Source organism: Pelmatolapia mariae, linkage group LG12 (assembly GCF_036321145.2).
Source record: "Pelmatolapia mariae isolate MD_Pm_ZW linkage group LG12, Pm_UMD_F_2, whole genome shotgun sequence".
NCBI classification, from domain to species: domain Eukaryota; kingdom Metazoa; phylum Chordata; class Actinopteri; order Cichliformes; family Cichlidae; genus Pelmatolapia; species Pelmatolapia mariae.
Window position 1 is genome coordinate 12,113,899 of NC_086237.1, and position 14,438 is coordinate 12,128,336.

Below are 14,438 nucleotides of genomic sequence, written 5' to 3' on the forward strand. Positions count from 1 at the left end.
CAATATTAGGTTCACAGCGTTCTTACAGTACATCATGTTATTTCTCAGCTGTTGCACGTAATGTGCCGCTCGGATCTCATGTCCTGCAGATATTGTGTGTGTATTGGATCAGGATAAATGATCTACTTCGGCTTTTCTATCCAACAGCACACACATGCACACCCTGTTTCAATCATCCCTGTCCTCCGTTATCTTTCCCAAGAAATCCAAGCAGGAGAAAGAGCATTTTCTAGGTGGCTGCAAATCTCACTAACAGCCAGCCAATTTTATACTTCAGCAAAAGAAAAAAAAGTAAACTAAATTGAGCTGGGTATGTGCATCCCAGGGCTTCACAAAACAGAGGCAGGCACACAAAGAAAAGAGGAGGGGAATTTTTGGGAGCACAGCCAGTCAGCCAAACCCACAGAAAAATAAAATGCCGTGTTAAAGCATCAAGCATCAGATGGGTTTTTCACTCAGACACATGGAAGCTGTGAAGCGAGGCAGCCAGTTTGAGGAGAGGAAAACACTTTAAAAGCAAAAAAAACAAAGCAAAAAAACCCCAAAACCTCTCTCAAGTCCATGTTGGACACGTTCCTGAGTTGTTGTTTTCATCAATCCAGCCCTCAGGTCTCCGTTTCTGCTTCTCATCACTTATCACACCCTTTATTTTCCTCTTTCACAATTCGATCCTAAAACCCTGTGCCTATGCAGCAGCAACTTAATCCATGCATGCTGGAAAAGCTCTTAGCAACTTGCGTTTGCATTGTACTTGTGAACATACAAGTACAATGCTTATCCCCTTCCGGGTTACGGTGGAAGGGAGGCATCTCGGCAAAAATCTATATGAGCCTTTTTAGTATGTTTTCTAAAGGAATGTATGGAGGTTTATCATCATTAGCTGTAGCTTCACAGCCATAGATAACGACGCTGTTTACGCTGTCTAAGTCCCACCTTAGTTTGGTATTTTATTTTTAAAGCCAAGTGACATCCACAGCATCTAGCATGCCTCCATGAATGCAGACACTGCAGCTGGATAAGTGCCGACTGTGCTGACGGATGAGCAAAATTTGCCAGCTGAACCATAGAAAGAAACTTTCTATCGTTTTTAGAAAAAAAAAAAAAAAAAAAAAAAAAACGTAGCAGGCACCTGTCCTTTTTTATTTCATGCAATATCACCGCCTTCCTTGCGAGCGTCCCCACCCTCTCACTCCAATCTGGTCCACAGGACTAACAGCTGGGGGCTAAGATTAAGATTAAGCAAATATTTACACACTCGCACATGCCAAAGTGCTCAGAGACTCGCAGCTTTTGCACGTATAAACGCATTCATATAGTTCTGTATTCACATGCGCCCAGAGCGTGTGACTCGCTCTCGTCCCATAAACAGGCCATTAGCGGAGCAGTGAAGCCGTCATACTTCCTGGCACACTTCTTTAAAATGGTTTCTGTACATTTTCCAGACGGTCAATATTTCCTCTGTTAAATCATGCTCTCCACTCTGTCTCAGCGGACAGATCTGGGCTAAAAATAATTCCAGTCCCTCTGATGTGGTTATGCCTTGTTTGACTGTTTCCTTTGAAATGTTAAAAAAACATAATGTAACTAAAACACTTATGTGGCGCTCTTACAAAACAGTAAATCTTAATTTAGTTCATGACCTTTTTCCGCTCTGCTTTGCCATCACGCACTACCAAGTTAAGGAATCCCTGTGCGTGTGCGCGGGTGTGTCTGCAGCTGGATTGCTGCTGAGGAAGCGCAGTGTCGAGTTTAAAGTCAGTTGAATTTTTGGCGTCTCGCAGTTTCTAAATAAACCTCCACTGAATGTAGCATACATTTTTGCTGATGCTAACATGTCTGTGACATCGGCCACTGAAGTGGAAACACCGGAGCTCCACTCGCTCTGTTTTTTCAGTTGGTGACTAGACTAGACATCCTGTGCATCAGAGACCACCAGGCTGGGATGCTATTAGATGTGCAAGCTGGGGTGTGGCTCCACACAAGGGATATTGTGATTATTTCTTTTCTGGGAGGGAGGGTGCGTATCGTACGATCAGCCATGACTCTACCTAAAACACTCCACCTGACTCACAGCTTGTCGGGAGCAGGTCACGTCCTGAGAGTAAACACAGCCTTACAGGCTAAATTCAGGGAAAAATATCCCGGTGAGCATTAAATCACCAACGCTCAGGTAATTACATTGTAGAAAGAAAAGCTTGTTTAATTTTGAGCTTCAGGTGTTTACTGTAAATTTCATACCTCTACAAATTCGATATTGATTTTTTTTTTTTTTTTAAACAAGCACTTTCATGGTACGTTTAACTTGGTGCAAAACAAGCTGAGATTATATTTTAGCATATGGATGTTCTTCCATCAGCAAAACTGAAGCTGTGATCGGAAAAAAATAAATAAATAGTGCAGCGCTTGCAGCTGCAGGTGTGTTAGCATCAGCAGAGACAGATGTCACAGTCGGTGGAAAATCATTTATCATTTTATCTGAATTTTGGCCTCGTTATGAAGTCACAGAGTATCCCGTGGCACTATGTGAGTGTGAAACAGATACTGGCGCAGACGACGCTCACAGAATTTAGCACTACCCAACAGGGTAGCATTTCCATCTCATCTGCTTTTTATTTTTCCCCACAGGGTCAATTCTGTCACTTTTCCCAAACAAACAAATTCGAGCATCTGAGAGGAAATCTCCGCATCCAGGCATGAATCCAATTAAAAGACAAACGTGCACTTGTGGTGTGTGTACTTTGGTATGATGACAGCTAGCTAACATTCATGCCTGCCAGCCTGACAGCTTGATTACCGCCACTGTTGTGTCATTAGCATCAGCTTTACTCGTGACAAGCAAAATGCAACGTGCAATCAACTCACAATGAGCGATGGGATCTTAAGAAAGGCAAAGAAAACTTCTCACTGTGCTGTCGGTGTCCTAACAGAAATAAGTGGTACTAATTTATGACTTTTGCAACGTGCCACAGAGGAGGAAGAAACAGACGGCACTTTAATAATCTTCAGACAAAGTCTTGTTCATTCATTTCTATGCTTCCAGCATCCAAGCCCGATATGTGTATTCCCTGCTATAAGATAAATGGTGCATAATGCCCCTTATTTCAATGGTGCATACTTGTTTCTAGATTACAGTCCATTTTTCAACTTGGCTGGAAGTGTATTTGTGTGTATAAAGCATACGGCATACAGGCATCCCTGATTTGTCGTACCCGGGATGTTGGACGACTGGTCTGTGCTTTAAAGTTGCCAGATTCTCGTTCACCATGCAAACTTTCTTTCGCTCCTTCGGTAGTTCAGCGTCACCTTCAGTGCTCCAACTGAAACACTGCTCAGGCCGGTGGAATCAGTCAGCTCTGCACAGATCACATATGCCAGAGGGGAGGGAAAAGGCATGTCTTTGCCGTGGCTGTGATCCATCAAGTACGACAGGCATACAGCCCACTGACAGAATGTTATTTAAGATGACAGAGTGCTGTGGAAGTGACCGTCTCCATCCAGCATCCCGCCTGTGTTTCAAGCCAACAACTGTATCAGCTTTAGTCCATTTGCTGTCCTATGTCAGCTTGTCAGAGGTGGGCATGTTAGGGATGTACCGCTGTCTTGCAAGCCGGAGGCAGACACCATGCAATTGTCATGCCAAAAAGATCGGGTTCACTCATAAACACTCGTGTGTGTGCTGGTTATTTGATGCCATTCACACCTAAATTTAACAGGCAACATGAACAATATACGCTGTAACCAGACTTCTCTTCACAGTTAGAAATGAAGAACGCTGCACTTAGTTTGGTTAGAAACGTCAGCTGTCAAAAATGCACTGCTGAGCCAAGAGTTTCGGTTAATAACTGTATTGGCGCACGATACAGAGCCACTTTAGAGCTGCAGTCAATTTGCATTGATCTAAGCCAAACTGTCCAGGTGATCCAAACCCCGAAAAGTGCACAAGTTTGAGTTTTTTTGTCTAACTTCTGCCTGAACTTTCCACGAACACAAATATAAACTGACTTTCATCTGTCTCTGGAAGTTAAGCAAACTCTTATAAAAGTCTTATAATAGGACACAAACAAAGAAAAGTATGAGGCATTGAGGTCACTACAGTTTATATAAACAAATCTAAAAAGTAAAATATGGGTTAAAAAAAAAACAATAATCAAAGCAAATGTGTTTCATTGTAGTCGTTGTTAATTTGATCAAATTTTCCATCTCTCACATGTGAAAGTATGTATGCTTATTAATAGGGTGATATTTACCAATCCACCATCCACTTCATTGGGTATAAATGTTCAGCTGCTCGTTAACACAAATATCTAATCAGCCAATCCGCTGCACCATTCCCTGATGAATAAATTCTCATATTAAAGTAATAAAAACACAAAAAAACTTCCAAAAGAAATTTAAAAAAAGTGAGAAGAGCAAATCTAGGCTGCAACATAACTGAAAACAAACAGAGTTGAATGAATGCAAGTACCTACTTTAATTAATACTCTGAATAAAGCTCAGTAATAAAAATATGAGAACACTGCAAGTTTTACTGACACGACACAGATCACATTTAGAGTTAATTAAAGTGAAGCATAATTGAACTGCATGATGTCTCATAATTAACTTTCGCTGTGTGTTCATTCATACTATTTTAATACACACCTCCTATGACCAGGGTTAGTTGCCTGTTCTGTTTGTTTTTTAATCTTGTAGTGTCTTATTCCTCACATTAAAAAAGCGCCTTAAGAAAATCAGTGTTGTGATTTATTGGTGCGTGTGTGCTTTTTAAAAATGCAAAGAAATCCCTCACTTTGATGATCAGCCCTTAACTTTTCTTTCTGGTTTATTATTAATGTTGTTTATCTGCCGAGAAAAAGTTCTGGAGCAGTCTAGTTGAGTTGGTCCAGAAAATAAGTTTCTAAAAAGTTGCGTGTAATAAAATGAATATGCTAAATAACCTGTAAAACCTACTGGAACATATTCCTGTAAACAGAACTTATTCAGCTATTAAAAAACCCTCCAAAGGCAACTGTGCTTCAGTTTGCATAAACAGGAAATGGTGTAAGAAAGAAAAACCTTGTTATCTAATATATATGCAGCAACAATCTTTTACTGTGATTGAGTTTTCTCATAACCCTCTGATGACTTTGTTTTAAATGCAATCTAGCCAAAAGGAAAGCTTAACATGCACATTATAACCTGCCTCTTCCATCATATACTGTTGCTAACAGGCAGTTTGGATTCATCATTTTTTCCTGATATAACCAACAGACTGTGAACTACATATTAACCAACTGCCGGCTCTTATACTCCCTTTACTTTGCATCTCTCTGTGATACCTGGATATGACGGCTGGAGGAACTAAGAGTAGGACCGGGTAAGGGACTGGAGCTGTGGCTGGGCTAATTAAATTTTCCAGGCACCACTGGCAGGCATGTTGCTCTTCAAGCACAGCTATTAACTTAGTTCTGCCCATTACCGTTCTCCTCCTCTACTTCTCCTCCTCACCTCTCATGCCATCCATCACACTCTGAGAGGTAAAGAAGGACGGAGGCACGGTTCAGAAGAAGGGAGAAAGAGATTGGGCGTGCTAGAGGCAGGAGAAGAGAAAGAAGAGGGAGACCTCAAAAAGTGGACTCGTTCTTCTGTGAATGTCCAGAGAATAAGAAAAATCTCTGCTACAGTACGCTCGCACAGACACACACAATATCTGCAGTGATTTACAGCAGCAAGATCCCACAACAAAACAAAACAGCTCCAGTAACAAATTGCAGCATAAAAAGGAGAAGCTGGCGTAAAGCTGGGTTGCAAAGCGGTTTGCATATGTGACGGCACCTATGGACACCACCTGTACGGGACTTTCTAGTTGACCATCGGCTGGCATCCAGATGAGCTGAAACAATGCTCTCTGATCCCAAACTTAATGAAAACTTATTTCTAACACTTTGATTTACATGAATTACATGAATATATTACATTTAGTGACAGGAAGAAGACTATAATAAAAGTGTATCTTTAATTCAGTCATGTTTGGATGAGCAAACAAACAAAAACACTGCATACCCTGGTTGTCTCTGTGGTTGCAGGTAGCTACAGTAATCATTACCTTTCAGTGATCTGTTAAGGGGGAGATGTTTGGCATTTTTTTCCTGCCCAGTTTGTTTTAAAATGCCAACTGCGTGATCACTTCAGCCTTGAGACTTGCAGTAAGAACACTGACACTATCCATAGCTTTTTTTCACAGCATGCATTTTGTTCCTTAAAGGAAAACACAGGTGTAATTAATAACGCCAACAGAGTCGTATCAAGTGCATCAGTGAGCCGCTCAAGCAAGTCTGCATGGAAAATATCAAAGCCTTAGAAGTGGGGCACTTAAATGGGACGCAGCCATTACTAAGGAGGTGCCACCAACGGCTATACCTCCTTAGGAAACTCAACTCCTTTGGAGTCAGCACACCCATCATGATGACTTTTTACTATGCCTTCCTGGAAAGCATCATGACCTTCTCCATCACCTGCTGGTTCCACTCCCTCAGCCTTCAGAACAGGAACAGACTGCAGCACACTCCATCAGTGTGCTCTAAAATCATTGGCCTGCCTGTCAGAACTCTTGCACAGGTTTTCAGCCAACAGGCCCTTAGACAGGCAGCCAAAATCATCAACGACCCCTCTCACATTCTTCACCCCGCATTTCAATGGCTCCCCTCTGGGCGACGCCTCCGCTGCATTTCCTGCAGGACTGAGAGGAGGAGAGCCACCTTTATCCCCAAAGCCACTCTGCTTTTTAACACCAGCCGATAACACCATTTCCCACACCAGAAACATAAACTACACTCTTCTTATACTACCGACACTTTATTCACTTTTAGTCACTTACAGTTATTTATTCACCTTTCAGTCAGTTTAATTTTAAAACTGTGTAATTTTAAAACTGTATATACTGTATATTCTGTGTATTTATTATCTCACTCTTATTGCCTGTTCTTACTGTCCTTATCTTCAACATTATGCTGCTCTGTTGTATGTTAATTGCCCCTTGGGGATAAATAAAGTCTTCTGATTCCGATTCTAATTACTGTTATTAATGATAATAATTACTTCTCCTGCTACAACAGGTCTAAAAAAAAGGTTTACCGTCTGAAAGTTGGGGGTGTTGGATAAAGTCAGATGGCATTAATCACTACAAAGTCGCTACTACACTGCTTCCTCACTGGCTTCATCTTTTTCATCTGTGCTACTACTGGAAGTGCATGTGCTTTGGGTTTGTTAAAAACAACCGATAAAATCTGTGAGCAATGTGAAAGAAGTAGCTAGTAGGCAGAAAAGCCCAGATGACTCTCCCAGTGCATTTTGATGTCTTTCAGCTCACTGTTTTGGATCACTCCCTGTTAGCAGTAGCAGGAGGAAGGTGGCTGTTTTCAGCGAAAAGAGAGTCTGAGACAAAATCATTCTATCAATCTGTTCAGCAATCAACAGCAGACAAGGCAACTACAGTAAGTGACGACCACAAGAAGGATTTAAAAAAACAAAACATAACCAGAAGGAGTGTGGACAATGAAGATCATTTTAATTGAATCTGGTTAAACTGGCTGCTGGTTGGTCAAAGCAAACCGATCAAGGCGTTCTGTGTAAGCTGAAGTTCCATTTACCAATCTCAACACTGCATACAGTTTTAGAAATGTTTCCCATGCTTCGAACTCAAGCATTTGTCAGACAACACTGTAATTTTATTGACAAGAGCACAAAAGCCGGGCAGAGACAAACACGTGTGTTTAGACATTATCTCTCCTCTAGCTTAAATCCCTGCCAACCATATGCATCTTTCATCCAAACAACAAAAGGCGTGCAGCAGGCACCTGCTTGAATGTCAGTCCACAAAAACCAGACGTCTCCTGCAGGGAAAAACAGGAGAGAAATCCGCTTAATAATCTACATTTCCAGAGTGGGAATTGCTGGAGGGCACAAACAGCCCTGAGCCTACCAGGAGGGAAAATAGAATTACTCTGAACGATACAAAGCTCTAAAAATATGAACGACTCCACTGTCTGCCCAACTTGTGTGTTGGAAAATGAAACTGCTTGGTTCTTTCCACGTCACCCATTTCCCCTGTAGAAAACAGAGCTCGCTGTGGTTTCTGAGGGACGGCATAAACTCCAACAGCAAACTCTTAAACACATGGACTAAGAAAAGGGCCTGTATTTAAATCCCCCCCAATTATATTTAATTGAGGAAAAACACAGCCAATTCCAGCCGCACCGGCTGAGCCTGTGAGCTGAGCCTGTGAGCTGAGCTTGCATTGTGACGGGCCCGTTTTCACTGGGGACGAAGCACTGGCAATGGAAACGTAAAGCTGGAGACTGAGGCAGGGATAGGGAGGAAGCCGTGACAGAGGGAAAATGAATGAGAGTATAGATAATGAATGAAAGAGAGAAAAAAATTAGATCGAGCGAGGGAGGGAGGGCTGGATAATTACAGTGAGGAGGGAGGGGAATAACTCCCTCCGTTCTGCCCTCCTTGTCTTGTGGTGCAGGGTTATTTTTAGCTACGAAGGGGAGCAACAAGGTGCTGTAAAGGCAATCATTTCTGCTGCAGCACAGCCATCGCTCACTGCAACATCTCTGTCACGGCAGACAACACACACACACACACACACACACACACACACACACACACACACACACACACACACACACACACACACAAATGCATGTGTGTGGTTTTTAAAGGCCAGACTAAAGCTGTCAATAGCCAAAATATAGCCAATATTCCCCCTTAAAGGGCCACAGTCTCAAAGATATCGACAACACAACACCTAGCTAACTATCGACATCTGCCCAAATCAGATTTGTCAGCAATTTGCCTTAATTTGCCACCTAAATAGCAACTCCTTTAATTGTTTTGGGCTAACGTGTATACTGCATTTCGCAAAGGTCAAGTTTCTCACTTGAAAGTGCTTCTCATTTTTCACACCGAAAACAAAAGCCCACTCTCAGATGACAAACGTGTGAATACCAGCTGAAAGTGTGTCAGGTCAAGCCAATTGTGTTAGGGATTAGCTGAGCGCACATACACAGAGTGTTTTCCCCACATCAATGACATTTACCGGGTCAAGGAGAAGAAATCCTATCCTAGCATCTGAATCAATAGCTCCTCTTAAAGGAATTAAAAACATACAGTATTTCATTACCCGATGCATCTAATAGCGTTTTCTGAGATCGATGTTTATACGCTTTTTGCTGTCCTATAGATTATCCCTCCACTTTCCATCTGTCTCCGCAGTACTATGTTGTGAGGTTAAAGTAATCAAATCTGAAATTTGATATCCGTGACATTGGTGATCCTTTACTCATTAACATATGTTACGTTTAATAAGTGGTAAGAAAACCCCCACATCTATCAGTGCACTCAAAACACGTCTTCTTGGGATCTAAAACTAGGACTAATTACAGCTTTAAACGCCTTGTCTAGATCGTCACTGCCATACAGGGACTTATGCAATTCAGTGCTAATTAGGCAAGTATGTTAGAAACAAACTTATTGCAAATGTTGAGATGATTTATAGATATGAATAATGCTAAATAGTAACGTGTGTCAGCAGTTAAAGATCTGCTTCTTAATATAGCATGACTCACAGCCCTGCAGTGCCATGCAGAGAGAGACAAAGGGATTATGGCAGATTCCAAGAACAAAACAGTTATTTTACTTTAACAAAGAGGTTGCTGCTCTACCACTTCTTTTTAAATTCTTTTTTTAAATCAGGAAGTGAAGCTGTTGACAGTCTCAGAGTCTGGAAAATTGGAGGTCCCAAAGAAAACCCATGCAAGCACATAGAGAACATGCAAACTTCAAACAGGGCCAAACCAATCGCGCTCTTGCTGTGGAACGATTTTAACCACAGAGCCACTGTGCACTTTGACCTGTTAGTTTGTTTTACTGTGTGAGTCTGCGGTTAGTTTGGATCCAAGTTACGCTGAAACACCAAACACACTGCAACTTAAGAAAACACCAGGAAATAAAAAAATGCAGAAAAATCCAAAAGTACACAAAACGCAACAGAAGTTGAATAAAAGACATGGAAGAAGTCAAAAAAGAAAAAAAAAAACATCTTTTGTGTTTTGTGGGTTTTTCGTTTTTCTGTCGTGTTTTATTCAACTTCTGTAATGTTTTGTCTGCGTTTGACCTCTCAGGGCCACCGTACCCAACTCACACAATAATACTAAATAAACTAACCACTGGCAGTGGTAAGCCAGTAACTCCTTTGTCCATTAATGCAAAATTACTGTTGTTGTTCACAGAAATCTGGTAGCTTTACACAGAAAAATGTTAAATGTAGCATACTACAAAAATACATATAAGCTATTATTGACTCATTAGGTGGCTAAAATGCTTAGCTTCTCTCCCAGTACTACTGCTCCTCCATACTGGGGGCATGCTGACAAGATGTATTATAGGTAATACACTGACTGTGGAGAAATAGTTCATATAAATCAAACAAATAAAAAATTCAAATTGACCTTTTAATACAAAAAATTTGGATGAAATACTAAATAAGATTAGGGGATTATTGGTTGTCTACAAAGCTAGGTTAACTGTTTCATACCTGCTTTCTTAAAGCCAAGAGAAACACCTGCCTGATGTGTCATCGTATCTATCATAAGAGACTTGAGTAGTATCAGTCTCCTCTAACTTCAACCTGAACAGGAAATGAGTGCAATCCTAAAATTCCAAATTATTAATTTAAGGTGGAAATACGTATCTTACCTGTGATGAGTTCTCGTACTTCCATGTCGTTGGTCTTCCTCAGAAGGCGGATAAGGGCCGGGATGCCATCACAGTTCTTGATGGCCACCTTGTTGTCATTGTCCTTGCCATAGGAGATGTTGCGCAGGGCACCACAAGCCTTACGATGGACTTCAGACTTGGGGTGATCCAGAAGACCCACCAGAACTGGAATTCCCTTCAGCTGACGCACATCTTTCTTAATCTTGTCATTTTCGTAGCACAAGTGCTGCAGGTAGGCAGCGGCGTTGGACTTGACTGGGTCGATCGGGTGGCCTAGCATGGCAATGACCTCAGGGAGATCTGGGTCCCGCCAGCGTGGGTCCTTGCGGATGCTGTCGATGGAAGGTGAGCGACGACCACCCATGCGGTCCAGACTGGCCATGCTACCCCTCTCTGGCTGAGCCAGTGGTGCTGAATACATCCCATGGATGTAAGGGTGGCGCTCATCGATCAGCTCAGCCTCAATGGGGTCATCTGGGTACCCTCTGGATGAGGAGAGAAGAGAGGACAGTTAGGACGAGGAAGATGGACGAGGTAAATGGGGGGTGACTCAGACAGATTTGTCCGAGAGAAGAATTAGGCAGCCGGGGGGAAACACTCTGAGAGAAGCTAACTGAGGTGAAGGCTGCTGACTAATGAGGGGAAAAGAGAAAGCAAAGGACATAGCGAGTAAGAGGTGAAAAGAAGTGAGAGACAGAGGAGGAAAAGGACACGGTACTGGACAGAAAGATAATGATCTGTGGTTCAGATCAGATTTTACCAGATTTGTCAGAAGCACTGTGATGGCAGTTCTTTGCAATAAAAGACATATAGTATGCAGCGTTCTTATTATTCCTCCCTGCCAGGTGGCAGCAACAAAAATGTCAGACTTCAAGAAACATAAAGTCTTAGAAGGAGTGACTGAGAGACAGGAAAAGACTGGTGAAAGAAAAGACGGGCACTTCACAAAGAAACAGAGACAAGGCAATACCAAAGAAAATCCTTTGAAGGATAGCCTTGTGAAGTTTTTCCTTTTCTTTTTTTTCCCCTTCTAGAAGCCACCACATACGGTAGAGAAAGGATTTGATGTCTTTTCCCCCCAGGGAACACCGAGAGCTCGGCTGTCCCCTCAGGGAGGACTATGAGCTCCTATGATACCTCCAGGGCTCCCTTTGCTCACAGTGCCAACTCTAGCATACAGTTGCTGAAATGTTAATGACCATCACTCTGGGACGCTTCTACCAGCATTACCCTTATTAGTGCTACTGCCATTACAGCTAAGGACCTAAACAGTCTTCAGCTTTGCTAATTTTTCTGCGATGGAACTGAGTGGCAGAGAAAGAAGGGAGCTCATGGGGTCCGCTGAGGGCGGAGGTTCCTTTAATGATCCCCTATTTCCCAAGCCTCTCAGGGCCTGCTCTCTACAACTCTTTACTCCATAGACAGCCACATCAATTTCCTACTGGAACATGGATGAAAAAATAGGCGCTCAATTCCAGTGACAGATCATCGTTGCTAGAGTCCAGGTGACTTATTGTTTTTCTTTAATCATAGGAAAGGTTTTCTTTTTTGTTGGGCTCAACTGCAGCAGCTCAGGTAAGCCAAATTTAACACTGGCAGAAAAGTTCAAAGGAACATTTTTAAAGCTGGTTTCACTAACATGTCTCCTTTGTCTATAAGGAGAATGTTTCGGGGGTAAAAATCTTAATATGGGAAGAGGAATATCATTACATGAGTGCACTTATGCACTGCCATTATCATACCTCGCCATACTCCACAGCTTGAAACGGCATACCCTCATTACATAATACAGCTGCTCTCCGCTTGTGGTACTTGATATATGGTGGTTAGTGGTGTGACAAAATGGTGGTCAGTGGTAAGCTGACCGAGCTCTAGTTGTAATGTGTTTTTTATTAATTATGCTTCCCACGCATCGGCACTTTCTTGTTTTTATGAACAAATTTGATGAATGTTTAGTGCTTACTTCAAATGAAAATCCTCTATTTCTTCACCTTCTCTATGTTGCGAGGCAGTCTAGGTAGTAATGTCGGCCCCGGTTTGAACACATTTTCTGTTCCCCTTGAAATTTAAGCCCAAGCCGTTTTCCAAAGAATCAGCCGCCGTAGTGAGTGGTTTACTACCTGGCAGAAGAAATCTCTGACATTTCAAAAAGCGATTTTCAATTGCTATCTGAGATCGCTTGTGAAAGAAAAATACAGACATGACATTTGCTCTTAGTCATTGCTTATAATGAGCTGACTAAATGCAACAGGAGAAAAGTGACAACACAAAGCTGCGGGTCTTTTGGAAGTTCCCCACAAGCATCTTTCCCGTTCACGTCTCCTCTTATTAAGACGAAAGCTGTGAAGGCATACATCAGATTTTTGTTTCCTTTCCACTGTATGTTACAACCAGATTTTGGATGGTTTGCATAGTGTGGGTTGTTTGAAACAGCACCTTTTGTAATGATAGCTGTGGAGTGCAACAAATTTAATCAGGTTTTCACAGATCTAAAGTGCATGAAGCGTGCAAAGGTACTGGAGACCTTCCTAGGGCAAAATATGTATAGAAATGGGCGTTTAAAGCATATTAAGGCTGACAAGTTGATATGGTCCTGCATACTTTTTACAGCAGCAGGCAATTTTCCATATCTGTGTGCTATCAAAAGCCCTCCACAAAATAACGAGAGCTGGAGGGCAAATAGCACAACGTTAAGTGCTTGCACACCTAAATCAGTCATCTCTCTGTTTCCAAGTTCAGCACAGTGGAACAAAAAGCAAGGACATTTTGATATTACTGCTTTCAAAGTCATTACATAAAATACATTTTGTTAATTTGTGCTAAACTTTGAGCACTCAGTTTATCTCAATGTATTTTCCGTTCTTTGCCAGATAAGAGTCTTGGATGCTTAGGGGCCGATAAACTGCATAATCGTGGAAGTTGTATAATCGATAGAAGCTGGTTAAAAGTTAGCTGGAGCAGTCGTGCTGAGCAGCCATCTTGTCTGCAGGACACGTGCCCTCCCTCGTTTGTTGCGTTGTCTTTTCCATAACTGACATTTTGGCTTTTATGGTACAACTTGGTGCGTCTTACTGCCAGAAAAATCAATACGAGATGTACTAAAAGAAAAACTCCTGCCTAACTATTGTAAAAAGATTCTAAATCTCCTATTCAGGTGGATGGAAGGAGGATTAATAGAGATGGAGTAAGACAACAAGGCTGTCAAGAACAGCCCCGCGGCTAAATGCTGCAAGTTAACTAAATTGAAAGAGCCGTAGTGCTGAATGGCTGTAGCTTGAAGGCATATGTCAAGTCACAACAAACCTGAACTGCAAAGGGCATTTGGTGTATTCTCTGTGTTTACGATTCTTTTAAAAGTTTCTTTTTCCTCTCTAATCTTTATGGAACATTTTGGCGAGCCACAAATCTCAATAGCAGCCTGTAACCACAGTATGGAAGGGGGGGCCAATCACGAGCGCAGAAGCCTGATTACAGCACATCATTTGGACAACAACTGCTGCTCTGAGGTTTGGCAAAAAAAACACTGAGCTTCTTGACACACTACAAGGAAAAGGAGGGAAGTTTTAAGTGCATGTGCACGTGCTGCTGGTTTACTAATTGCTTCCATGTGTACGCCACGATCCAAACACATACAACAACATTCAGAGATCTCTTTCGCTATAGAGTATTTGACTTGA

At 42.0% G+C, this 14,438-nt stretch overlaps 1 protein-coding gene across 7 annotated transcripts in view; it reads right to left on the minus strand.

Moving 5' to 3' along the window:
• Nucleotides 1–14,438, minus strand: part of arvcfb (ARVCF delta catenin family member b) — a 256,754-nt gene that overhangs the window by 59,813 nt on the left and 182,503 nt on the right. For all 7 annotated transcript variants that reach the window (XM_063488912.1, XM_063488911.1, XM_063488910.1 and 4 more), the window contains one exon: nucleotides 10,741–11,246. In XM_063488912.1, coding sequence (XP_063344982.1) covers nucleotides 10,741–11,246 — 506 coding nt within the window. The remainder of the gene's footprint in view (nucleotides 1–10,740; nucleotides 11,247–14,438) is intronic.